Consider the following 27,495-nt stretch of genomic DNA (forward strand, 5'->3'; position numbering starts at 1 on the left):
ATTTTACATAAGACTTTTTGACTCATTTTTTATTTTACACACATCAACTAAATTAATTATTAGACTGTGTTGTTATATCTTGCTGAAGTGCTTTCTGTCATATTGACTGAAATTAGTGCATTTCAAATGGTAATAACATTACAATATTGTCTTTTAATCCTCAAATTTTAGAAACAACCAAAAATATCAGTCATTGACATCACTAAACTCCACATATCATCTAACATTTAGCCTATGTTCTCTCTACTATGCTAGAATGCTATTTTACAACTCGGTGTAACCTGAAGCAAGACAAACTGACAAGAAAGCACAATGTAGTCATATGCTGGATATGAAGTGAAAAGCTTTACAATCATGTGTGTGTTGTAGTGGTATGATCTGCTGCCATCTTATGGCCACTCACTACTGGTAGCAACAAGATGTCTGTAAGCACAGAAAATGCAGAGAAACCAAGAGTACATGGCCCAAACATACTACACGTTGACTTACACACTAATGTAGCATTAATTGACATTTAATAATAACATTTTCAGGGATTTAAAAGCAAAACAAAACATTTAATTAACTTACTTTGATGAAAATGTATGAAACAATCGACTCACAACTGACCACCATTTCATAATGGGCGGAAAATACTGCAATTCACGAATACAATGACTTAAACAGTTTACATAAACATGAGGTGAGCCTCAAGTATTAGTCACTTTGCATGTGTTTCTTGCATACATTGTTCCATGACTTTTAAATTCATTTTCATTTTTAAAATAAAGATTTTTCTTTTAATATCCGAAAAACCACGACTGTGGGAAACCTGAGAAATATTAGAAATGACCTGACCATATACACTAATAATCTTGGATAACTCACTGTTCATGCCTGTTCAGCTCAGTACCTATAACACTGACATGTGACAAAATGCTGCATAAATAAATACTAATCATAGTAATCCACGAATGATAGACTTTTCTTTTTTCTCAGTCACTTCTGTGATCTGTGTGAAGCTGAAGCATCTCTTTCAGTCTTGGTCAAGCTGAAGGGGTTGAGTCAGTCACAGCTGTCTCCTCCTTTCCTCATGCCATTGGTCAGTTTCACATAAAGAAATCTCGTGACGACTGTGTACAATCGAGCATGAGAGAGAGCGAGAAACAGTCAATGGCACTTTTACTAAGGCTGAGGAGGGAAATTGGTGCCCGACTGTGACAGTGATTTAAACGATGGGAACTATAAGCACAAGCAGGCACCAGCGTCTCTGCAAACATATGAAGATAACCTCAACACACTAATTACAACCGACTGTTTTGGGGCTGCAGAGACGGGATTTCTGGAGCGCGGAGGCCGTGCGAGTCTCCGCGGCAGCAGAATGAATGTGGGCACCCAAACTAATCGGTTTCGCACTTGAAGTAGTTGCAGTGTTGGCAGGCTTCTTTTGGCAACCAGTAGATATTTTGTCCTGTTAAATGACCAGCCATAAAAAGAGCTATATAGCAATTGTAAACTAATATTAACGTAGTTTATGGTTGTTAAATGGATGTACGGTAGATTATTACTTTGTTTTGCGAGTTGAGATTTTGAGCTTTAAAAGGTCGAAAAATACATAAACATTTTATTAATATAATTTAGAAATGTATCATTGTTAAAATTAAATATTATTTTTTAAGTTTTAGCCTCCGCCTTTTTTTCTCTCGCATGTTTTCCCTCGGAGTTCCTCCCCCTGCGGCGCTGGGCGGAGTTTCATACCGAACCAGACGCTCCTTTTGTCGGATTCGTTTCGACCTGACTCCCCGGGGTTTACGGCTAAAAAACAGATACTTAAACACAATAAAATCGTTTAACACGAACACATCGCTAATTAAAAAGCACATCCGTGCCGGATTATTGAAAAAGGTAAGAGATTTGATCATTTTTTAGCCCGTTTGGAACGGTTTTCAATTCGCTCGTCCCCGAGTCTTTGTAACATTCATGGCGGCTCTGCAGTGAGAGCTCTGGGGCGAGAGAAGGCACAAGCGCCCGCTCATACCTCTATTTTTAATTCTGATTCGCTGAAACATTGTATTATTCAACTGATATTTAATATATGACCAGAAATAAACATTTAAGTATTTTATTCATGACAAAATTGATTTTATAGTGAAATAATGCATTTTATGATAGCCACAATCCCTGCTAAAAAACAAGATCTGCATGCAAATACACCTGCATTTTCAGTAAGGATGCAACTGATGTGCGTATAAGACATCGATTCACATTTTTTAATCGGCGTAAGCGCTATTGGTCGTACTTTCCCAGTAGCTCGCGCGCTAGCTGAGGCGTTCGTGCCAGCGGAAGCTGCGTGGTGACTCCTGCCGGAATAAAGACGCCATTACCGGGTTGCAAACAGACTAACGGTCGGTGCACTACGGGGAACGTATTTTACACACATTAATTTAATCAGTTATAGTGAGCATCACACGGATTATTAAAGTAAGTAGGTGAAAACTTTGTTACTGACCGTGCTTTTAATAAAACGTATTTTTCCACTTTTATCACACATTTGGTCTCAAAGCGATTAGTGCAATAATTCTTGAACATAACACGACTATTGATGTTTATTGTAAATAGAGACTCTAACATTCCAGAAAGAATACCATTTTTGCGTTTTTAGCCTTTTTGGCTCAGTTGACCTTGCGCGCGGGTGGGGATGACACTGTAACCGGGAAACCGGCGCCTCGTGCGGGCGCACAGCGAGACACACAGCTCGAGAGGAACGCGGGCACGTGCGAGGTGCATTTATCGGTGATTTTGCGATAAATTGCATGATATATAACATAGCATATAATACAAGACAGTAAATATTGTTATACTGTAACGTTAAAGTAAAACTAAACATGCGAGCCTTTTCTCAACATAAGAATTGTAATATCACGTTAACGTTACATCACGGAAGACATAAACATGCAAGTAACGAATGCCAGTGAAACACTGGACTTAAAGTTTGCTCGTTGTTATTTATTAAATGCGAAATAAACGAGAAAATATTATAAAATCAGTGAAACGTTTAAATAAGCAAACCTTGTGTGTTGAATTGTAACGTTATGTCATATCTCTTACGGATCAGAAAATAAAATGTCTACTATCTTCTATCTATTCGTTTAGTGAAGTACTCGCCTATAAATGTGCTGCACTGGCAGAATGTAAACAGTGAGCGCTCGCGGAGATCGGAAGGAGGGACCGACACCGACACTTCCGCGGACACTGATGCGCTCGAGCAAGGGTCGTGTTCGTCCACCTCGCGTCTCGCAGCTCGTGGTTACATAATCCCAAAGGAAAGTCTTTCCTGCCGTTCCTTGCCAAGATGACCCCCGACACCATGTACGTGCGTTTCTTTCGCATCCTCAAAACCGTGCCATGAATCGGGCAGGAATCCCGGATAGCAGTCAGTCCTTTCTGGTTTTGCCGGTCGCTCTAAGTGAACCAAGATGAAAATCGCGACTTGCTCATGTATAACGTTAGGCGTTGGAAATATGCGATCAGAGCATCCCGTCATGGTTTCTCGCCTTTCGCCGCCGCTGGTGCACTGGTATGGCCACGGCGTGATGACGCGTCCGTGTCGAGGTGCTCCAGAGGCGGGGCATGGGCACATGATGTTCCTCTGGGTGGCAGTGATGACATCCAGTTCATTTCATTAATCTTTCACAATTAGACGACCATTTACAAAACTAATAAATGAAGTTGAATAATTAGTTTGATACATTAATTGTATATTCCCTTTCATTATATTCCGTGTCAGTGTTGTTTTTGGTAACCAAAACTATTCAAAATAATGAAACAAACTAATGAAAATATTGAAATAAAAGCTACTTCAAAATATTTATACTACTAATACTAAAGTAACACTGCTATGTAGAGACTGTTTTATGTATTTTCATTTTATGATATGAGTTTATGAGAAATCATTTATCTTATTTCCATTAAAATGGCAATGCTTTTTTAACATTTATTGATTAACTAACTAGCATCTGTTACTTTTAATGTTTACTGTAGGCTACTTAATTGCTATTAATACAGTAGTGACTACTATCATTCATTTTCAATTTCACTAGAACCTGTTCTTTAGATACTAGTATTTATGTACTTCAGTTGTGACTAGTATTTATTCAATTATAGTCAGTAGTGTGTTATTCAAATCTAGTACTTATTTCTTTGTCATTAGATTCTTAATAATGACAAGTAACTAGTTACTGGTAACATATTGCATATTAGGATACATACAAGGATCCCGAGTACAAATATCTATGGAAGCTTGTTTCTGCCACAGAAAAGAACATTTTAAAATATAATTGCAACTTTTGCAAGTTTACAATTCTCGCAATTCTGACTTTTTTATCTTGCATTTCCAAGAAATAAAGTCAATTCTGCAATTCAGACTTTTTTTCTGGCAATTGCAAGGTTTATATTGCGCTATTCTGACTTTATATCTCCTAACTGCGTATTATAAAGATTGCAAGATATAATCATGCTATTCTGAAGACAAAAGTCAGAATTGCAAGTTAATTTCTCGCAATTGCCAGTTTATATCTCACAATTCTAAGTTTATAACACACAATTGGGACTTTATATCTCTTCCATGGATATCAGCTATCCTCTTCCAACTAGTATTTATATTACAACTGACTATTCATGTGGTTCTAGTGCTTATTCTTTAGTTACTATTCAGATAGTTATCAGTATCTCTACTATGTACTAATATACTATGTACTAATATAATTTTATATAATAATAATAAATAACTTTATTAGATATTACAATGGTGACTGGTTGCAAAGGAAGCAGTAGTATCTAATGAATGTCACCACTGGATAAGTGCTTATTTAAATTAATAATGTTGAGGTTTGCCAAATTCAGTAGCCCATATTTACATCCTAACTTTGAATTATCTCTCTCTCTCTCTCTCTCTCTCTCTCTCTCTCTCTCTCTCTCTCTCTCTCTCTCTCTCTCTCTCTCTCTCTCTCTCTCTCTCTCTCTCTCTCTCTCTCTCTCTCTCTCTCTCTCTCTCTCTCTCTCTCTCTCTCTCTCTCTCTCTCTCTCTCTCTCTCTCTCTCTTTGCAGCCACTTGGCCAGTGAAGTGTCAAGGTGGAGATTGGTGAATTCTGTCATCATGAATGGCAGCACCAGTGTGTCTGGCACCCAGGCAGGACGAATCAAAATTGAGTCAAGTACGCTTGCACGTTGTCAATAAAGGACATATTCACACAGCAATACACAACAATTACACTGATTTCGCCAGCGTTAAAAAAACACCCATTGTTTTTGATCATTCAGCATGCTCAATGCTTTGGTGTTGGTTTTTGCTAGATGCAGATACATGGAGCAAAGAAGACTGCATGACACTGCTGGAGAGGATACGCAGTCTGTTACCTGATGGAGACACAATGAAGTATAAAACCACAGAGTCTCATTTTGACTGGGAGAAGGTGGGGTTTGGGGCTTTCACTGGAGACATGTGTAAGCAGAAATGGCAGAAAGTTTCCACAGAGGTGAGCCAAATTCCAGTGAGCTAAAGCAATAATGTGCCTGTTTTCCAATTAATAAACACTGATAGGTGTTTATGTGAAAGACATTCTGTTTAGATTGTCTATGTAAAGATTATTTTACTTTGAACTTTGCTGGCACAATAATAAGCAGAACATTAAAATTATTATTTGCCTTAAATCGAACGGAGTTGGTTTAATAATTTTCCCACCCTAGGTACGTAAATACAGAACGATGACAGAGCTCATTGTTGATGCTATTGAATATGTGAAGAACCCTTATAAGGGGAAAAAATTGAAGGTGAGAATGCTTTATCCTAATCAAATTTCGTGTTTTACCCTAATGTGTTGTGTCAACTAATAGAGCATTTTCATAGTGTTTATGAATTTGACTCTGTTTAGACACATCCAGACTTCCCAAAGAAACCCCTTACTCCCTACTTTCGCTTCTTTATGGAAAAGCGAGCCAAGTATGCAAAAATCCACCCCGAGATGAGCAACTTGGATCTCACCAAGATTCTGTCCAAAAAATACAAAGAGCTTCCTGAAAAGAAAAAGGTTAGTTTTTGTGGGTCGTAGACATGATGAAATACTTTTGGGAAGTTTAGTTGCCCTTTAGTGTAACATGCTTTCCTTAAAACTTCTGAATATTTCACTTGAAGACTGTATTTTTTCTCATTCTTTTCTAATTATTATGCATGCTAACTCAGTGATGTTATATATAAAACGAATCAAATATTATATTAAATATAAAATATTACAAATATTAAAATATATTATTAAAAATCAGTTTTGGTAATTGCTGTAAAGATGAACTATTTTAAATTGTAAATTGATTAGATGAATAACTTAAACTTAATTAAAAAAAATAGAAATGCTACTTTGTAACTATCTGAAATAAATAATTTTTAAAACTAAATTTACATTTTTTTTTAGCTAAAACTGAAAAATTCAAGCTATAGAAAATAAATGAAAACCAAAACTAAAAAAGTTCATTCTAAATATTAATAAATACTAAAATATGATATAAATAATACTAAAAGAACACTTCACATCATAGTTTCACATTAATTGATAATATTTTTACTGAAAAAAAAATGTTTCACTGCAAAAATATGATTAACAGTAGTGAAAAATTTAACCGAAATTGTAACCTAATGGAATTATAAACATTATTTTGTACATTCACATACATTTTAACCTAAATTGTTGTTGTTCATTTCAAAAAGTGTAGTCCTACTATACAGTACAGTATGTGAAGTGCTGGTGTTTGTAGAATTTTATTCTTTTCAAAGATTAAGTTGTTGTAAATATTACTTTTGAAGGTAATTTGTTTTGCTTTTACATTTGCATTATATTTTTTGTCAGCTCAAGTACATTCAAGAATTCCAGAGAGAGAAAGAGTCTTTTGAGAAGAACATGGCACGGTTCAAGTTAGTGTCCACGTTCCTCTGCACAAAAATACCTAACACAAGTATGTCAGTTTTTTGTACTGGTAATTCAGTGTGAAGCTTCTATTGTTATTAGGGAGGACCACCCAGATTTAATAGAGGAGAGAAAGAAGTCAGACCTCCCAGAGAAGCCCAAGACCCCTCAGCAGCTATGGTACAACCATGAGAAGAAAGCCTACATGAAAATTCACCCAGAGGTAAAAAAAAAATGTGGCAGGGAAAAGGCCCTAGTTGTCATATAGTCTTGGTACAGCAACTCAAGTACAAAGAGTTAGAACTGAAAAACCGAATCAAAATCCAGCTTATGACTAAATAAAATTCAGTCTCTGTGTTTTTACCTATTTTTGAGTGCATTTCATCATAATCAACTGTTTATGGATGGACCTACACTCACTTTTCCATGTTTTATACTTGTAGGTAAGCCAGAAGGAGCTGAAGGAAGTATTACGTAGACAGTGGTCCCAATTACCCGACAAAAAGAGGCTGAAATGGATAAGCAAAGCTCTAGAGCTGCAGAAACACTACGAGGTATGGCTTTGTGTTCTGTCTGAGGCTAAGGTGATGAAGTCTTTGTTGATAAGATGGATAAATTACATTGTAAACTTTGTGCAATATTACTTCTTCATACAGGAAAGCATGAGAGTATATTTTGAAGCTCATCCAGATGCAAACTCTGATGAGCACGTCAAGTCTGTCTTAACCAAGGCTGAACGGCAGCTCAAGGACAAGTTTGATGGCCGGCCAACCAAACCACCACCGTATGTTTTAAACCGCTAAGTAACATTTGGTTTTCTCAGGAATCTCTTAATTTAGATGTTTTGGATGGCTTATGCTGACTTATCTTACCAAGATATGCTGCTCTTACAAATAATGTTGTTGACCGTTTTGAAATCAACTAGTGGTTCTTGTCTATACATTTGCTGTGTTTGTCATATATACGTATATATGCAGTTTTATAAAGGATAATTTTATGGTTTTGTTCTGCAGAAATGGCTATTCGCTGTACTGTGCTGAACTAATGGTAAACATGAAGGACGTGCCAAGCACGGAGCGAATGGTGCTATGCAGTAAGCAGTGGAAGATGATGACCCAGAAAGAGAAGGACATGTTCCAGAAACGATGTGAACAGGTCTTGTAGACCCATCTACTCTCGGTTGTTTAAAGCAAAAAAGAAAATATTAAAAGTCAGTATCAAATATTAGTTATCCAAAAAGGTTTCTGTGGTTGACTATTGGCTGACCCCTTTTGGGGTGGCTAATGGCCATAATGGTTGTTTTATCAAAAATACAATAAACAAGTAATATAGTTATTACAATTTAAAAGAACTGTTTTCTATTTTAATATATTTTAAAATGTAATGTATTCCTGTGATGGCAAAGCTACTAGTAATATTAGTCTTCAGTGTCACATGATCCTTCAGAAATCATTCTAATATGCTTTTTGGGTGCTCAAGAAACATTTTGTGCTGCTTAATATTTTGAGGAAATAGTGATGCAACTTTTCAGTATTGTTTGAACAGAAAGATTTAGCATTTATTTGAAATAAATCTTTTGTATCATAATACATTACTGTAACATTTGATCAATTTAATACATTCTTGCTGAATAAAAGTATAATTTCTTTTAAAATTCTAAAAATTAACTTAAAAAATGATTCTTTATTGACAAAGGGGCAAGGTAAACTCTTAGGTTAATTGACAAAGCAGGCATGTTTAATAATAAATATAAATTCTTAATAACACAGCTGTTACATTAACACTGGCTCAGCTATAACTAAAAAAATACAATGTTTATATGTCTCATCAGAAAAAGAAACAGTATGAGATTGACCTTCAGAGGTTTATTGAGGTAAGTACAAGTGAACCACAAAATCATACTATTAAAACGGATCAAGCTGCTTATTTTGACACTTGTGTCTTGAATGTCGTCTCTCTGCAGAGTCTCCCAGAAGAGGAGAGGGAGCGTGTGTGTGGAGAGGAGAAGCTGGGAGGAAAGCTGAGCATAGGGGGTGCAGGCAGCCCCCTGAGGGCCAAATCCCCATGTGTGAAGGTGGGCATGTGCAAGATGCCCTTGTTTACATGCATGCTGTTATGCTCTTGTGGTATGCTGTCTGAATCAGAACGAGTAGTAGTTTCTTCTTGTTGTGCCGTAGGAACGGTGTCGTGACCCCGAGCTGGATCAATGGGGGCATGGCCTTTCAAAAGAGAAGCGAGACAATAAGAATAAGAAAACACGGCTCCCTGAAACACCGAAGACTCCAGAGGAGATGTGGCAGCAGAGCGTGATAGGAGACTATCTGGCTAAATACAGAGTAAGAGACCTCGTACTGAATTTGTGTTAAACATTTCTGTGACATCATGCGGAATCTCATTGGTCTAATACGCTTCACATATGAAGCATATTTTACTGATTGGCTTGCTTTGCACAGCCTTTCCAAAGTACTTGAGCTACCATTACATTCTTTTCTAGAAACCACGAACTTAAACTGCTGTTCTTTGCAGAATGACCGGAAGAAAGCGCAAAATGCAATGGATGCTGCTTGGAAGGCCATGGAAAAGAAGGAGAAGATTCCTTGGATCAAGAAGGCTGCAGAGGACCAGAAGAGATACGAGGTTCAGTACCGGACCGTGGTCAGTGACCAGACGTTTTGACCACTGTCTTCTCACCTGTGCTGAAGAAATGTCAAAATGTTGGTCACCCCTAACTTTCCTCCTCCCCAGTGTAGAGGTGGAGGGGTCTGCAGTGTATGCACTTGTATCTCACTGTGTGTATGCTTAGTGTGTGCTGAAGTTGGTGGAACTTGCACTTTTGTTTGATGAGTGTGACTCAACATCATTGCAGTGATGTTTAAATGTCTTTTAGTGTTCAGTCACTTATTCTACCATATTCTAATTAACCTGGCAAATTGATGTGTTAACTTTTGTGTGTGTGTGTGTGTGTGTGTGTATATATATATATATATATATATATATATAGTGCAGTGGTTTATCAGCCTGCTCATCTGTTTTCATGAGCATTTTAACATAGACTTGTCTTATGTATTGTCTTTGCGTTTAGGGTCAATAGAAAAAGTCTTTTTGCTAATGTTTCTTCTTGTTTTTTTCTTTTTTATTCTACAGAGGGAGCTTTTAGAGATGAGGACAGTTCTGTCAGGACAGGGACAAAGGAAACCAAAATTTGACGGCGAGCCTAAGAAGCCCCCGGTGTAAGTGTCTCGTTTTTAGGTTTTTCCTTCCAGAGAGACTTTCCTTCTTGTCACTTTGTTTAAAGGTGTCCTTGTTACAGTGTAACTATACATTTAACTACTGAGTAATATTAATTACCAACAGGCACTTACAATAGGGTTAGGGTTTAGTTTAGGATTAGTTCCATCTGAGTAATTACCTTACATCATTTACTGTTATTACTACATTAACTTAGTACATGTAACAAGGACATTGTAAAATAAGGTGTTATCAAAACTTTTCTTCTTTTCCTTTCCAACCTCAGGAGTGGGTATCAAATGTTCTCTCAGGAACTCCTAACTAACGGTGAGCTGAATCACTTCAGCCTGAAAGAGCGCATGGTGGAGATCGGCAAGCGATGGCACAAGCTTAGTCAGAGCCAGAAAGACAAATATAAAAAACAGGTGGAGGAACAACAGCTAGAGTACAAAGCTGAGCTTGAGGCTTGGGTAAAGGTAAGAAATTTGTTGAATAATCCAGTTTTGCTGCAGATCAAACACACTTTGTTTATTATTGCGTCAATGGCATGATGCTAATTTATTGTCTTATATATTAAGTGCTTCAGAAATATATTAAAAGTGAATTATATTTCAACCAGTATGAGCATGTTTTCAATTTATAAATAAAAAATAATTTTGATCATTTTTGGGGGGCATACAGTAAAACAAAAACGATAGAAAAAGATCCTTGTTAAAAGGAAATGAAATTATTTAGAAGAAAACCTTAAGTAGTTTGGCATAATCTTTTTTTTATATGTTATTATTCTTATTATATATTTTTTGAATTTGAACAAAGACTTCCCTACTTTTTAATTTTTGAAAAACAAACCAGATTGTTCAGGTAAAATATCATGTTGTGTGAATCTGCAAAAATTGTACAAGAAGTACTGTAGTACAAGAAAACTTCACATCCTGTGACGTTTACACGAAGATGAATTTAAACCCGGAAGTTGAAAATAGTGCAAAAAAGACTAAAATAAGATAATTTTCTCCTACAATTAAATCCAACGAATGGTAACATCGCCTTCTATCATGTTCAACACACTGTTAAACAATACTAAAATCTCAGAAAATTTCGATTAGGGTTTTTGACCCTTTCAGACACATGTTTTAAACTAGATTTTAAAAACATTTTCCTTTTCTTTAACATAGACATTTTTTTGTGTGTCTTTGACTTATTACAAAAATAAATGTGTGAACAATGTGAGTTTGGAGATTTGTCGTGACGTATTTGCCTCTCGTTTTTGTTTTTTTCCCCAGTCACTGTCCCCTCAGGAGCGTGCGGTTTATAAAGAGTTCTCCACTACGGTAAGTAATTGCGCATTTTTGGAGCTGTAACCTGTGCTTTATAATGCAAAGCTCTGTATCTTAGAGTTACTTCTCACACAGCATTCATATAGCTGTGATTTACTCTTCTCTATGCCGTCACCCTCTGCACTGCATGGCAAGATGAGGCACTCTGGTTAATTTAGTTGATTGATTTTGCTTATAGAGGCTATTTCTGTCCCTGCCAACACATGTGGCTTTATTCTTTCCTTTATGTCTATTCCGAATCACATACGTCTCTCAACTCAAACTAACATGACTTGAATGGATAATGTTCCTAGGGCTGTACTGTGGGCCTAATAATCATTTCTTAAGCTTGAACGTGTTTTTTCTCCTGTGCTGCTCTGTCTTTGCACCCCCCTACCCCACCTTCTCTTTACCCTCATAGAAACGGCGAAGCACGACAAAAGCACGGGGTCCTGGGGCGAAAGTCCGAGTCACCAAAGTGAAGGCGGTAGGTGCCAGACCCGTGACGGTGGGTCCTGGGGGGGGCAAGCGTTCCATGGCGTACCGGGCCAAGGTAACGCCCGCTCTCTCTGGGCAACTCACCCACACAGGCTTGTGGACTCAGTATGAAGTGTCTTAGGGTGTTAATCATCTTAAAGTTGGCTAATTGATGTGTGCTGATGGTGTGTGTGTATGTGTGTTTGTATGTGTGTACACAAACAAATACAGCGATATACATGCATAGCTGCTTGCTTGAAAGATATGTGACTCTTGGTTTCCAGCAGGACACGTCGGACTCCGATGACGATGATGACAAAACAGACACCTCAGACTCAGAGGATGACGATGATGAGTCATCTGGCAGCACTGATAGTGATGACGATGATGAAGATGATGAGGTTAGTTTTGCTTTTGTTAAATTTTTTGAAAATCTGCTCTATTATTATTGACTGTATTATTATTTTTTTCTAACACTGACACATGATCCACAGAATGAAGATGACGACGATGATGATGACCGGTCGGACGGCTCCAGCAGTTCATCATCAGAAGATAGTAGTGACTCTGATTCAGACTAACCTGTCCCACCCCCTCTTAGAGGGGGCTGTGCCGGACACGCCCCCTTGTAATACCCCTCCCAGAAAACAGGGAGGGGGTTCAGTAGCTGTGAGCTCACAGCATGCAGTAATCTTGCTCCCTATCTTTACAGGGCAAGAGACAATATGGGGGCCAACAGCTCTCCCCATCACTATGTCCATGCAACAGACTTAGTCAATCAGACAACTTTCTTTGTTGTTTTTTCTTTTAATGGAGCTGTGTTACATGTGTGGTAATCGCATCAATTTTTATTGCCTTTATATAGGTGTGTTATTAAAATCTGTGTTGGTTGTTTTTTTGTTCTTTTTATTTTAACTTGAAAATAATTTGTTCAAAGCTAGTGGAGCTTTTATAAGTTTCGAAAGTATCAGGGTTGCTTGGAGGTGGATGTTGGGGTTGAAAGACTTTGGAATGGAGATGAAATCCCCTGTTCTCCTGTTTATATTTGTTTGCCTCAGCTAGTTGCCGGAGCGCTGAGGACTATACGAGCTGCTCAAGTCTTGTTTAGAACGTTCTGTTGCAGATCCTCCATAATAAATGCACTTTTTCCCCTCTTGTACTTAATTGTGCATTTTCAGATACTTCAAAAAAGCGATATTTTTATTACTGTTTTACTATGGGACTTTTAGTATGTGGATGAGTGTGTGCACAAATGTGCCAAATGATTCACTCCATTGTTATAAAAACATGAGTGATGCATTTAAGAGCAACAATTTTCAACCTTTACAGATCAAGACCTTCAAAATAGAAATGCTAGATTTCTTACTTTTCATTTTTTTAGAATCATAATAAACTTAAAAAAATAATATTTATAAAAAGACTTTTATATTATATATTCCTTGAAGGTCCTGACTCCTGCATATATGATATATATGATGAACTATATACAGTATATAATAAATGTATTTAAATAATATTGAACTTCAAGGAGATGGAGGATGCTGATTTGATCTTCGCCTGATTTAAAACATTTGCAAAAAACAACAAAAGTTAACTTAATTTGACATGTAGTTACTATGTATTGTAGCTGTTTTCCGAATACGTGATTACTTTAAAAAAGTTGATTTATTAATTTAATTATTATTATTTTTTTTTTAATTTAAATTCTTGTGTCTGATGATCTTAATATACTTTAATTATTACTTTGAGTGAGTACCATTGCTGATCAGCATTCTCAGGGAACAAGTTTGTCATTTCTGTCAGTGAGGCTGAATTTAATACTGTATAACGCGTTCAATTCACCAGTGGTATCAGATTTCCATTTAAAAGTTTAGCGTTCCCAGTTCCAGCCATTAGTTGTGGTCCTGTGCAGGATTCCCTCCTCCGGCCCCCTCCAGCACACATGCTTGATTTTCGCTTCCTGTCCAGCAGCTCCAGATGGGGCAGATCAATGCTCGCATTCCAGCTCATTGTAACTGTAGCGGCATGTGATTTCAGCCCGTAATGTCCGCGCGCTGGATTGAGCACAATGCAGTGAATATGGTGCCACTTGGAAACACGGACCTCTACGCACAATCGGCTTTGCAAGTACTTTTTAATCTATTAATACGGAGTGAAAGCGCGGCTGCCTCGGTAAGTTATAAGGCGTGGCTTTTTACCCTGAGTGGCAAAAATGCTTTAGACAAATGTGATGTCAGCAGCAAACAAACTTTAGGAGAGGCTTATTTTTAGGGATTGTGTTTTTCATTGGAAAGATGAGAATCGCACTCAATTATTGAAATATTTATTTCTCTGGAAAATCCATCTTAAACTGGAGAAGTTGTGTCTTGCAACATGCAGTTGGTTGACCAACTAACATGTTAAAAAACAACAACAACAGATTGACCAGTTCAAGATGCTGGTTTTGTTGATGGCCCAAAATTGGTTTAGCAGCTTGGACCAGAAACCAGCTACTAGCTTAAGCTGGATTTCCCAATAGGGAGTTGACATGTTCATCACTGATATTAATGTATTTTTATTGTCTCAATTTGAGGCTGTTTTATTGAGGTGACTACAGAGATGAGGTCCTCATCCTCGCGTTTATCAAGTTTTTCCTCCAGGGATTCTTTATGGAGTCGGTGAGTAGAAAATGCACTGCTCTTTTTTTATATTATATCACTAGATATTCCATCTGGATATCATATGTGCTTCTAGTGAGTTTATTCTGCCTCCAGATTTGCACATCAATCTATACTAGTCAAACTATTTTTAAGTTTAATCAAAGAACTGCCTGAACCCTTAAACTGTTTCATGCCCCCATGGACAGATTGTGATCCTGTGAGGCCCTGGGCACCAGCCTCTTTGGATGCCCCCTCTCGTCACAAATGATGTGTAATAACATTGCAGTGCAAGAAACTGTGAGATATATACTATATAAAAAGTTATGTGCTGAGCTGAACTTCCTACAAAGTAAAAATGTGTACATTTTTGAGACAAACCATTACATGCTTGTGTTGTGCTCTATAATAAACAAATGACTGTCATAACATCTTAAACATTTCTTGCTTCGATGCATGAAACCGCAAATGCATGCCCGGTGCATGAAACCGTAAAACCGTACATTATAGACTACAGTAAATTTATGATCTATGAATGGAATAATAAGAAATATAACCTAATGCATAAATAAATTAGCCAAGATATTTTTTATAAAAAAAAAAATATCACTGAAAAAAATATAACCTAAATAAATGAGCCAACTGGACCCTTTTTTTTTTTGCACAATTTATTTATTGCTAACATAATATAATTCACTTTACTAATAATTTATCATTTATTCTTGCGTTTATTTAATTATTTATTATTATGATTATTATATGAACCATGCTAATTTATTTATTCAATTGATAAATTCTTGATTTAAAAAAAATGTGTAAGGCTGCTAAGGTTAAGTCTTCTGACGCATGCGCAGTTTCTCCTCTTTTTTATCCCGTCATCAATGGTGGGAGGAGATGAGCGTGCGTGCACGCGCTGGTGTCAGGGAGCTCAGACCGTCAGGACGGGGGGGAAACGGAGGAAAGAGACAGGGAAAACAGAATGAAACCGCTTCCGAAACCGGAACAACAATAATTGAAGGAAATACTCAAATTACCATACTATTTTAAAGCTAAACTGTGGAATGAGGGCATTTTGAACCAGCATCTTGTATCTTACATTGGGAGTGAGAACAAGGAGAGGAGCCTGAGCCGTTTTATGTAGATGCAAGTGGATAATTAAGACAGGGGAAGAGGAAAGACGTGGAAATTACACACTGCGACCCTCTCTAGGGACGGGAATTGCACACTGAAGAAAAACGTTTCTTTTCATTTTACGCATTGCCTTGCCATTCAACCTTCCCCAAACTGAGACATCGCTCCGTTCTTGACCACCCCTGTCTAATTCATGGTGCTATTGTGATTTTTCTCCCCTCCATTTTTATTGGGCGACTGTGTTTGCAAGGATGCCGGATCAGATCTCCGTGTCCGAGTTTCTCTCGGAGACGACGGAGGATTACAATTCCCCCACGACATCAAGCTTCACCACCCGCTTGCAGAGCTGTCGGAACACGGTCAATGTTCTGGAAGAGGTAAGGCCGCTCTTTTACTGTTAAATGAGGGAGGCTCAACTCGCACTAATGTGCAAGACACAAATAACGGTCCTTGAACGAGCCCAATCCAATGGAGGATCCACTTTAAACACACTTCACGCTCATTTCACGCTCATTTCTGTCCTGCAACCTCTAAATTCTCCTTGTCTTGACACTCTCTTTCTCGTTTGAAACACCGGTTCGTCCCCGTTGGGTTGCATGTGGTTCGGTAGATTTACAATACACAGAATGCGGCGCTGATGAACAGTCATACATGAATATAACCATTGTTAACTGTAACACTTTAAATTATTCGACACCATTGTCTCCGTTTCTGATTTGTATTCGACATTTCTGCTGTTTTAAGCTATTTTATTGTTTTATGCGTATGTTAATTGCGATATTATTTTTTAATAACAACGAAAAGCTGTGTTCTCTTGATTTCATCAATGGGTTTATAAAAAAATGAATTTTGTTTATCTAGAATTGCATGTAAGCTGAAAGAGGTCCGTTGGGTTTAATATAAAATGTTAATATTTAATACATTTTATTGATTATGTGCACACAAGAGAAAACGTCATATTTTGGAATGTTGGTGCAATTCTCTTGAATAAGTGATGTCATTGAAGCCGTGGATGTGCAGTGAATTAGGAGCTTGATATGAGTCAATAGGAATTTGATCACATTTTTATTTGGCATGAAATTAACGTTACAGCTGAGCCTTCAATATATTGTTTTTCTATAAAGATGATGATAACAGCACTTTTGAGGAATTATCGTTTTTAGCTGTTTTATTCTGGAGCCGTTTGCCCCTTAATGGTAGCTATGTGCCATGTTGACATCACATGACCAGCCATGTCATGCAACTGGCATAGTTGTTATTATTAATAATATTAACTATTATACCAGTATTATATTTACTCAATAGTGCTTTACAAAGCAAACAAGTTTAAAAAAAATAATCAATAAAATGAAAATACATGTAATATTTTTGTATGTCTTATTTACATGTTTGGAGTGAGCATGCTTGTGCATAATATCATTCAAATATGCATTAATAAATCTTTTTATTTAAAGTCAATAATAAATTACATTATATATTTGACATATATATTAAGGGATATCCAGAGATTGTAAACAACCTCATACAAGTGAAACTGTGATTAGATCAACCTCAGTTAATTAGTAAAAGGCAACAAATGCACTGGAACATAAGCAGAGACAGATGGGCTAATGGTCCGCATGACCTAGATGCCTGTATGTTATTATGTTCATAGATGAGCATGGACTAGCAGTCAAATGGGATTTGGGAATCTGCATAACTTTACTTGAAAGGGGTTTGTAATGTTTATATATGTCATTTGGGATAATCTATCAAAGCCATCATCAGCTTTTTAATTTCTCTATGTGAAACTATTAAATAATTTATCATAATGAATCAAGCTCTTTTTAGTTCATCCATAGACGTAAAAAAATGCATTAGTTTAGATTATTTGCACACTTTGATGTTTTGGAGAAGGAAACGTAAGACTCAGGAACAGCCAGTTGTGCTTCCCTAATTCTCAAAAGGCAGAAATCCCACAAGTCACGCCAGCAACTCTCATCCTCTGTGGATCTGAGATTTGTGATGTTCTAAGAATAGTTCATGTAACAAGGAGAGGTTATTCTCCTGAGCAGTGGTTCCAGGAGCAGAAAGAGTGAGATAGAGAGAAGGGATTAACCTACTTACACATGGGCCAGTGAACACCTGACTTGCCAAGACAACAGAGAGCTCTGCAGGCGGATGAAGGGGCTTCCTTTTGCTCTGCCACAGAGTGAGCCCACTCTTTATTGACACACGGTTTTAATGGCCAAGACAGACATGGTGATCTCTGAATGACTCTGAGAGACATGAATGTCACCACCATGAATTAGCAATGTCCATGGCAGTGATAGGAGGTATTGTGAGGCAGAATGAATGGGAGGTGAATGAACAGCGCTCTGAATAATGCACATGGGTTGGAACTTGGCTGCTGACCGTATTTTTTTATGGTGAGGGTGTTAAGGAGACCAACAGAATGCTCAGGCTGGGTTGTGTATAGAGCCCATTAGTGGTTTTAGCTAATGATGTTTCTGGTGATGTGAGGAGAGACTCCTCCTTGTTTTGGCAGCTCCACATGTTCTTTTGACCTCTTTTGAATACATCATCTGGAATCCAAAGGATTTATTCTCTCTTATTTTATTCAGAACATAGACTGTAAAAAAAGATGGACGCGTCTCTCACTTCCTTCCACTGTAGAATAAAAACCAAAATATCCCAAAAACGGTCATTGCCGATAAATGGTGTAAATCGGACAGTTTGTGACTCTACACGTTTGTGACTCTCCTGTTCGAACTCGTTCATCAAAATGAACAAATCTTTTTCCGAGTCATTTGGTTCATTCACTGAATGAATTGACTCAGAAAAAGATTTGTTCGGTTTGATGAACGAGTTCGAACAGGAGAGTCACGAACGTGCATCGCAGTACAGAGCAAGGCGAGCATTTGAGCTTATAAAACTTAAACATTGTTATTTATTTATTAAATGAGTGATCGTTTCGCTTGATAAGACCCTTATTCATTGTCTGGAATCGTTTAAAGCCCTTTGAACAGTTTGCAGTTTGTACTGAAACTGTCTTTTGGACCTTGAACTATTTGGTTCCCATTGAAGTCCATTATATGGAGACAAATCCTGGAATGTTTTCATCAAAAACCTTAATTTCTTTTCGACTGAAGAAAGAATGACATAGATATCTTGGATGACATGGGGGTGAGTAAATTATCAGCAAAAGTTTTTTCAAAAGTGAACTACTCCTTTAAACGCAAAACACGTTCTGTGTGAATTTAATCTTTTTAGAGCAATTAATGTAATTGTGTGAAATTCAGGTTTTCTCCTTTTCATATCTTTTCAGCCTTCCCCCAGTTTTGCTTTTGTATTTATGTATTTGGCAGTTACTTTTATCCAAAGCGACTAAGGTCTATATTTTATCAGTTCATGGATTCCCTGGGAATCGAACCATGACCTTGGCATTGCTAGGACTCGAACAGTAGTTTGTTCTCATGATATAAAATAACACGCCTCAACATTTGCAATGTCCTTCACTCCATTTTGTCCACAACATATTTGCCCTAATCCTGCATTCCATACAAAGCCTCTCCATCTTGATAATGGTTTCAATGGCACTGTGCTCATATATTATCATCATGAGGACCAGATGGCAAGGTAATGAAGGTAGATGTATAGAGTGCTTATCAACAAGCTGCTGGCATGCATACTCAAAGACAGTATCTCATTTCTGCCCATTATTTCCATTTGAGATAATACTTGTGGAAATGTCAGAATGGTCAGCTTTGTCTGGAGGGCTTACATGGAAACTTGCTCTTCATTTCTTGCTTGTCGTATTTTATACAGCACAATCGAGTGAAGGACGAAAGAGATTATCTGTTTTAGTAAAGCACACACTGATAATTCTCTCAGAAATGTCCCTGAGTGCTTAAGGGAGAAGTCCCCGGTGACTGATACTGCAGTTAGCGCTTCATTTACATGGGCATAGAATAAATCCCTTGCTCAGAGACACGCAGTTATATTCTGCACTGCAGCAAAACCCATCCAACTATAGACCGGATTCACTTGTTTTATGCCTGAGGTGGAGCTTAAAGCATTAAAGGGAACCATAGACAAAACAGGACAGAAACTTGGGTATTTTAAGGTCTAATCTGTTTAGGATGAGATCACACTCCTCTTCAGTAGTCTGACTCTGTGGGTTAAACAGGTCGGTGAAATACCTCTTTTACTTGACAACAATGATGCTCATATACTCCTGCTGCCTAGTCATTCCTGTCTCTTGCACACACAAAAAATGAATAAGGCCATCCTTAAAAATATTTTGGTTTGCAGTAACAGCAATTTTTTTTTTAAAAAGGGTCGGTAGGTAGGTCTATATTTTTTTTTCCAAGATTCCGTGTAAAAAAAAAAGGTACAATTTTGGAGATGGTGATCGCGAATTTTAAAAAAAATGCATATTGTGACGTCACTGACTGGGTCTTCAAACTGTGCATCCACCGCTAGGTGTTAATGCAAAATACGACCAGTTACATTTTAGGCAAGTCACAAAATGTGTAAAATATCTATTTGTTATGCATATATACATGAGATAAGCAAAAACAAGTACAAACACATGGTCAAACAAAGAATACAATTAAACAAAGATACAAATTAGCCTATATACACAGTGCTTTCATTTCAAGAAGGTCTAAAATTAGCTACTTTTCAGTTAAGTCTGTCGCTCTCTCTGAAAAGAAATTTAATTTAGCTAGTAATCAAATGTAAAATGACACTGCATAGTTTATCATAGTTAGATTAATGCTTATTAAAGTTTAAGTTATTCATTCAAGAGCTGTAAGTGATTTGTATCTGCCTTTTGTTGTTTGATTCGCATTGGCTCAATCGTCACGTTTATTAGACTACTGCCCCTTTAAGACCGACTGCAGAACTCTACTGTAATAGATGACTGATGCACCATCATTTTCTCCCAACTATTTACGTCCAAAGACATAAACTGTGTTTAAATGAATCTCAGAGCAGGTCATTTTATATTTTATGTATATTTGATGGTTTAGATGCGCACATGAAGCCCAAAATGAGGCGATAGCCTACTTTTCTTGTCTCGTTTTAGTGCATTTCGGAGCGCGCGTCCCGCGTCGTGAACAACGTATCTTGCGCAGACTTTTGTGCCTTTAATAGCTCTTTTAATGATTGAACGCGTCCGCAGTTTAGCAACAGTACAGACTGCATTTTACAACAATCACCGATCGTGCTGATTCTGACGGTACGTTTGGGTTTTAGGAAGAAATGACAGCGCAACGCTGTGAAGGGAAGGAAGTTGCGCTAGACAGAATGCGTCTGTTATGGTTTCATCTCAAATGTCTTCTTTTTATAATCTTTGAAAGCGGAAATCTAAAATACAATTAGAATTATATCCCAGATCTAAAGTGTAACCACGTTTTGTCCTCATTGTCACTCATTAAGCAGGGCTGTCGTGCTGTGCGCGCTTTGGATCCGAGTGAGAGATCGCTCTCTCTCTTCTGGACTGCGAATAGCAAAATTGCATCACAGACAAATTGTTTAATATTTTTATTATATATAGAAATGGTTGATATTCAGCCCCGTTGCCCTTTTAATACCGGGTACCAAGCGGGAACACTGAAACGAGCGAACGTACAAGCCATAGTGACACGCGTAACGTTAAACCAATGGTGTAAACATAATCTGATGCTTATGACGCCACGGGTTTTTATTTAAGAAAGAACGTAGCCTACGTTTGTAGGCTATGTAGACACAAGCAACTTTCACAATACTAACTAAAATATAATTAATATTATTTTATTGAATTTGAATTAGTCGTTTGAAGAGTAAAAAAAAAAATCGGTCGGTCTGAACGCAGGTTACAACCGGCAAGTCGGTCGGACTAAAAGGAAAAAAAAAAAAAAATTGGGTCGGCCCTAAATTGACAGGGTCGGTCGGGTTACGGCAAACAAGAATATTTTTAAGGGTGGCCTAAAAGATGTCCACCCATCACCATTTGCTCATAATATGCTGCATTGTTTGCTCCAAGTGAATTAAACAAGGAGGCACAGCAGCACTGTATTGAGTACAATAGTTTTCTTTTGAGTAATTCTGGACTTTATATTTATTTGCATATTTGGTATCTCTTGTAATTTTGTGTAGTTTGAAGTACAAGCGGAGATCACGACAGTATTGAGGAATCTCATCATTGCTTTTCATTGATGGCTCTGGAAACAATGAGTATATTTGCCTTCACAAAAGACCACATGCTAACAGTTCACCATACAAATGTGATTCTGATTTTATAACTATATAGCTTTTACCCCAAGGCATTTTTATTTATTTTTTTTTTTTTAATGTTTATTATATATGTTGACACCTGCTGGTTTGGCAGCTGTTTGCTTTTTTTTAGTTTACACATTTATTTTCTCTGCATTCATTCATGCGTTATAGTGCCTGCATAGTAGTCATGGGAACAACGATAAAATGCTGTAGTGACCTATTTTATGGCAGACCTGATCTGCAGCCATTGATTTGTAGCCAGATGGGAAATCAGATTTACACCACATTTGGTTGCCTTGAAATTCCTGGTGCATTAGCTCTATGGTTTTGTATGGCTTGATGTTTCAGTGCTGACCAGATTTTTCTTTTTCACAGCATTATGTTGTCATTTAGCAGGAGCAGATTGAGCTGTTTAATCTATTTCTTTTAATGTACACTTACTGTACACATATTCATTTAGCAAAAGTCCAATTGATTAATTTTCCAAAGCCATTTGATTACCCTATCCTGGTAATTTAATTAGAATTCAGCATTGAAAGCAGAGAAGGATTATAATTACCAACCTTTTACAAATCAATACAAAATAACTTGTGGACCAGTGATAAAGTATAGCTTCCTTTTTATAACATTGAAAAATTTGTTTAGTTACATCAAGGAAATCTTTCTATAATACTACTGATCGGTTAATTCTGTGGATTTCACTTTTATTCGGAATGACCATTAATGCCTGTTCCCATCAAGAACGACGACTAGCATCCACAATAACACACACTGTTTATTTTAAGAAGTTGTCTACACTTTAAATGCTTGAGTTATTTAAAGCTGCAGTAGGTAACTTTTGTAAACAAATATTGTTAACATACTGTCCTGACATTACAATTTGAGACAGATAATCTGTGAACAAATCAAGCTCCTCTGGCTCCTCCCAGTGGTCTTATTGCCATTTGCAGAAATGCACCGCTCCTGGTCAGAAACAGCCAATCAGAGCCAGGAGGAGAGTCTTGGCAATGTCAATCACGCTCGTGTACGCGCTGATCACACCTCTCTCTTGCACAACGCGCCATCATTCAAACCAAAATCAAGATTGCCGGTGTGCCGCAGCTGTGCTAATGGCAAACAACCTAAACTGCCAATTTCTCGAGAGACACGAGCTCATAAAACAAAGACGGGTAAAAAGAAAAAAAAAATGATAAAAAAAAAGCGAAAAAGAAAGAATTAGACAAGAGCCCATTGACTCGGTGTCAAAACTCTAGCCGCGTAACATGTAGATAAAATGTCTCGCACTGTGCAAAGCAACAATTGAAACCTGCTAATTCACTGGCTTTTCATGTTGCTGAAATTATATTGTGGCGAGCAGGGCGAGGCCGAGGGGCACGAGGATAATAAACGACTCACTGGTCTCGCATCTCTCACAAAGGGACGGAACTTCGAAGCATAAAGGAGGAGCGACGAAAGTGGAGAGAAGGAACAGGCCTGATTTTACGTTGTGATTTTATGTTCTGTTTTGTGTGTTGTCTGTGAGGGGCTGCTGGCTTATACTTTCATTTTGTATTTGTTTTTTTATTATTAAACTTGTTGAACGTTCGCCGGCTCCGGCCTCCTTCTTCCCGTAACGACTGAACCCCATTACAAATGTACAAATCGCTAGAATAATTACTTGAATTATTTTATATATGAAGATTTCAGATGCAAAAGCCTCTAAGTGCCATTTGAAATTTTCTTCTAAAATGATCATTTTTTATCAAGCTTGTATATTTAAGTTCAGTAATTTCACTTAAATGGCAATGAAGATTAATTGTAATTACCCATTAATTGTCATTTAAGTGAAATTACTGAACTTAAATATACAAGCTTGATAAAAATGGTCATTTTAGAAGAAAATTTCAAATGGCATTTAGAGGCTTTTGCATCTGAACTCTTCATATGTTACCGTTATATTATCTTACTAGCTATTTATAAGTAATAAGTAGCAAAATAAGCAAAATAAGTAATTATTTGAGGACCTTAGTCAATGTAAAGCATATTGTTGAATGTTGATGTTCCGTCTCTACTATTGAATGTGCCGTAACTGGTTATCCGCCATCATTGGTGTCCATGCTTACTAGCCTGTGCATTCATGGCAGGCTCCGCTGTATTGTAGCAGAGAGCAAGGGGGTGGGACCTGTAAGTTGTGCTTGTTCAAACTTTCAGGCTTAGTCAACGTTTTCTTAAGTTACCTACTTGCAGCTTTAATGTCAGGATGGATTATGATGCCTGTCAATTTTTTTAATGTTCATCTGCTGGAAAAAATGTTCTGAAAGTATTTCCAATGATATTGTTGTTTCTGTGTTGTTGTTATGGTTATAGTAAGTTGTTGTGGACTTTTTTTATTATGTGGACTTTGTCTTTGTAGTTCTCATCCTTGGTGTAAATGGGCCTTTAGCATTGCTGCAGCTTGCAAAACACATAAAGAGGAACTCCGCTTTGCTTGATCATCTTGAACATGAGCTGTCGACTGGTGGTTATGTCATTATCAGTCAGAAGTAGCGCTCTCTGTAGCAGTCTGTGATTACTGAACAGTGGCTGCTTAGTGTTAGTCAGCAGAATAATAGTGCTGCTGCTGTTGGCTCTGACTCTGCTGCTGTGTGATTGTGCTGTGTGTCTGTCATTGGAGAATTGTCCAGGCCGAGCTCAGCTGGACGGTTATACAAGCGCATGCAGCAGCTGAGGGAGAGACAGTGTGCCGCGTCTCGTGTCCTTGCGTTGAGGTCACCAGACGCACTCTCAGGCATGGACAAATTGTCTTCTTCACCGGCCTTCAGGGCTGACCAGCCCCTCTGTCAACAAAGGCCACCCTGCTCAAGTTATTGTGCAACTCTGCCTGGCACTGATATAAAAATTCTGGCCAAAACCAGTAACTAATAATTAGAGATGCATCGATTGCAATTTTCTTGGCCGATTCAGATTTTTATTTATTTTTTTATTTATTTTTTCTGTGTAACCTGCGGATACCGGTTTTTGCCGATTCCGATTTTCCTTCAAAGAACTATACATGACATATACAAACAAAAATCTACTTTTCTTCAATTCTAGATTGTAGTTTCATTTAGATGTATATGGTAAGAAAATTAGAAGAAATAAGCACATAATAAATGGAACAGAATAAAGAGAGATAGGCCTGTGAAATAAACACGGCTTTAAGTTTTTCTGGTTGTTATACAGTTTATTCAGGTAGGAAATTCTACAGAAATTAAAATAATCAAATATAACACTGGGTAGTCTTAATTGGAAAAATGAAATACAGGTTAATGAATTAAAGTTCAATTAGTCATGAGCAGAGAGTAATTTTCTCAGTCATCACAACAATAATTAAAGACTAATTTAATAACACTATAAAATGTAGTGTTTTTTTCCACTCAAACACTTTTATTAATTTTATTTAAATACAAAAATTGTACTTTATTATTTGATTTAAATACAAAAATGTATCAACCAATGCATGTCTAGTGAGTGTTACTGAATTAGAAAATCTGTAATATGTGCCAGTAACGAATATGTCACACACTACAAAATCTGTCAGATTCATTGTTTTCTGACTGCATTTAAAAAAAAAAAAAAAACATTGAATCAAGTGTTTCTTTTAGAGTCCCACAAAAGTTTTCACCTGCCTCTGTGTTTGTTTATGTGTTTTTGTGTTGTATTAATCGGACGTGGACACAACATGGAATTCTCAGAACCAAAGGCATACCTAGCATTCTGCGTGAGTATCAGAGGGCCTGTTGCTATGGATACGAACCAAACAGACCATAATTTATACAATGACCTGTTCTTCTCATATCTAGAGCCACAGATTCAATCAGTGCCAGCACTGGAGTGGTTCTTGCCAGGCCTGTGGGTGTTCAGTGGCTCAGCGATTGGGGTGTTGACTTCATGCAATGTTTCCATTGCGTTTCTCTCAAACATTTGTATCTTTTTCTTCCTCCGTTATTGTTATTAAAACAGACAGAAGAAAGTTGGATCACCCTTGGCCTGAAGTTCTGACTCATAAACCCCATGAAACTTTGCTCTGAGCTTTTTTTTCCCTCGTGCTGTACACTCCAGCCTCTCCATATCCTCAGTCAAGTCTGCTGGCTTTGGCCTGGCAGAGAGAAGTAATTCCTTAAGGAGTTCATGTTTCTTGTGGCTGATAGCTGGGGCTCGTCTCTCCTGACCTAAATGTTCACATGGCAGTGTGTTCAAGTCTCGGAAAAGTTTTCTACTAAAAGACCCTTTTGGCAGGCCATAGAGAGTCTTTTCTTGCTTGGCAGGCCTATATTAGTCTTCTCGATTGGCTGTCTTGATAGTCCAATAATCGATCTGGTTGTTTGTAGTGTGAATCTAATGGATTGTGGTTGTTTTGAGTGGCAGTAAAAGTGTATTATAGCTCTGTTTTTCTACCAGTATCTTGTTTCTGAGGGATCTACAGCTTTGAGATTTGTCCAAATGAATGCTGTGCTAGGTTGTGTCATTTTTTTTTTGGGTTTTTTTTGCCCAGTGAAAAAACATTATTTGACCTGTTTTGAGATATTCTCAAGAAAGGTGCTTTCAATTTAGGCTGGGATTACTGAGCACTCCAGGAAGAGAGCCAAGGGCTCAGTGATGCCCATCGGTTGAGTGGGTGAACAGAGGGTCAAGGTTTGTTGTGAGTGAGCGTATTAGTGTGTTACTGCAGTCTATCCAGTCATAAAGAAGCAAATGCTTAGTCATGGTAGGACAAAGTAACCCTTTATTGAGAGTGTCATATTGTTCTGGTGCCAGTGAGTGTAATGTTACATTTGTTCTCAATAGAGCACTTAACTTTCTCTGTCTATATAATAACTGTAGTGCTGCATTTAATTTTTGGTCTCTCTTCAGGTTCCAGATGGTGGTCTGAAAAAATGTAGCTGACTGACCATAAAGGAAATAGTTCCCACAACATGAAATTTCTGGCACATATTAGGGTGTGCTCACACTTGGCATGTTGGGTTCAATTAAAATGAACTCTGGTGTGATTGCTTTGTTAGTGTGCTTCATTTGAATAAGTGTGAATGCTGCCATCTGAACCCTGGTGTGCTCCAATCCAGAACTCTAGTGCAGTTTGACTGAAATGTAAACACAACATGGACCAAAGACATCTAAATGAAGCAAAAACAGGGCGTAATGTCACAAGATGACTCTAAAAAGGACACACTCTAAAAAATGCTGGGTTGTTTTAACCTAATTTTGGGTCAAATATGGACAAACCCGAAATGTTGGGTTAAAAATGTAATGTAAAAATTTAACCCAATGGCTGGGTTAGTCCATATTTGACCCAAAGTTGGGTTAAAACAACCCAGCATTTTTTAGAGTGCATAATGCTCAAGGAATACCTGTTTTTTTCCTGTCAAAGGAGCTACATTGCCCATTACAGTTCGTAAACAGGCGTTGGGAACTCTGTCTTCTTGCAGCTAATCTTTCTTTGTGTGCGGATTCTTTGCACTGTTTTGACTCCTTGACACATTTTATAAGCTCTTCTCGAGTTCTCAGCAGGTAAAAATA

At 37.5% G+C, this 27,495-nt stretch overlaps 2 protein-coding genes across 9 annotated transcripts in view; both read left to right on the forward strand.

Annotated features, from left to right (window-relative positions):
• The first annotated feature begins 881 nt into the window (after window positions 1-881).
• On the forward strand, window positions 882-13,109 carry ubtfl (upstream binding transcription factor, like). 7 transcript variants are annotated; one of them, XM_039676204.2, is made up of 20 exons: window positions 882-1,884; window positions 5,086-5,192; window positions 5,332-5,513; window positions 5,725-5,808; window positions 5,910-6,065; window positions 6,876-6,940; window positions 7,035-7,155; window positions 7,376-7,486; window positions 7,589-7,716; window positions 7,946-8,087; window positions 8,764-8,805; window positions 8,896-9,006; window positions 9,110-9,268; window positions 9,459-9,587; window positions 10,077-10,162; window positions 10,447-10,636; window positions 11,441-11,488; window positions 11,895-12,026; window positions 12,238-12,351; window positions 12,445-13,109. In XM_039676204.2, the coding sequence occupies exons 2-20, from the start codon at window positions 5,135-5,137 to the stop codon at window positions 12,529-12,531; spliced, it is 2,145 nt and encodes a 714-aa protein (XP_039532138.2). In that variant the 5' UTR covers window positions 882-1,884; window positions 5,086-5,134; the 3' UTR covers window positions 12,532-13,109. The 7 variants fall into 7 exon arrangements, with proteins under 7 accessions (XP_039532138.2, XP_039532140.2, XP_039532142.2 ...); XM_039676206.2 differs by having other exon boundaries at window positions 11,895-11,960; window positions 12,235-12,351; XM_039676208.2 differs by having other exon boundaries at window positions 11,895-11,960.
• A 779-nt stretch (window positions 13,110-13,888) lies between these two features.
• The window catches only part of asap1a (ArfGAP with SH3 domain, ankyrin repeat and PH domain 1a), a 45,294-nt gene continuing 31,687 nt past the window's right edge, over window positions 13,889-27,495 (forward strand). For both annotated transcript variants that reach the window (XM_039676199.2, XM_039676201.2), the window contains exons 1-3: window positions 13,889-14,122; window positions 14,523-14,607; window positions 15,968-16,094. In XM_039676199.2, the coding sequence (XP_039532133.2) occupies window positions 14,549-14,607; window positions 15,968-16,094 (186 nt within the window). In that variant the 5' untranslated portion in view covers window positions 13,889-14,122; window positions 14,523-14,548. The remainder of the gene's footprint in view (window positions 14,123-14,522; window positions 14,608-15,967; window positions 16,095-27,495) is intronic.

Source organism: Pimephales promelas, chromosome 5 (genome assembly GCF_988280905.1).
Source record: "Pimephales promelas chromosome 5, fPimPro1.hap1.1, whole genome shotgun sequence".
In the NCBI taxonomy this organism is placed as follows: Eukaryota; Metazoa; Chordata; class Actinopteri; order Cypriniformes; family Leuciscidae; genus Pimephales; species Pimephales promelas.

Coding starts and splice junctions, on each gene's coding strand:
- ubtfl (XM_039676203.2), top strand. CDS start 5,135: ATGAATGGCAGCACCAGTGTGTCTGGCACCCAGGCAGGACGAATCAAA. Junction 8,088..8,763: donor TCCAGAAACGATGTGAACAG/GTCTTGTAGACC, acceptor ATGTCTCATCAG/AAAAAGAAACAGTATGAGAT. Junction 9,269..9,458: donor ACTATCTGGCTAAATACAGA/GTAAGAGACCTC, acceptor TGTTCTTTGCAG/AATGACCGGAAGAAAGCGCA.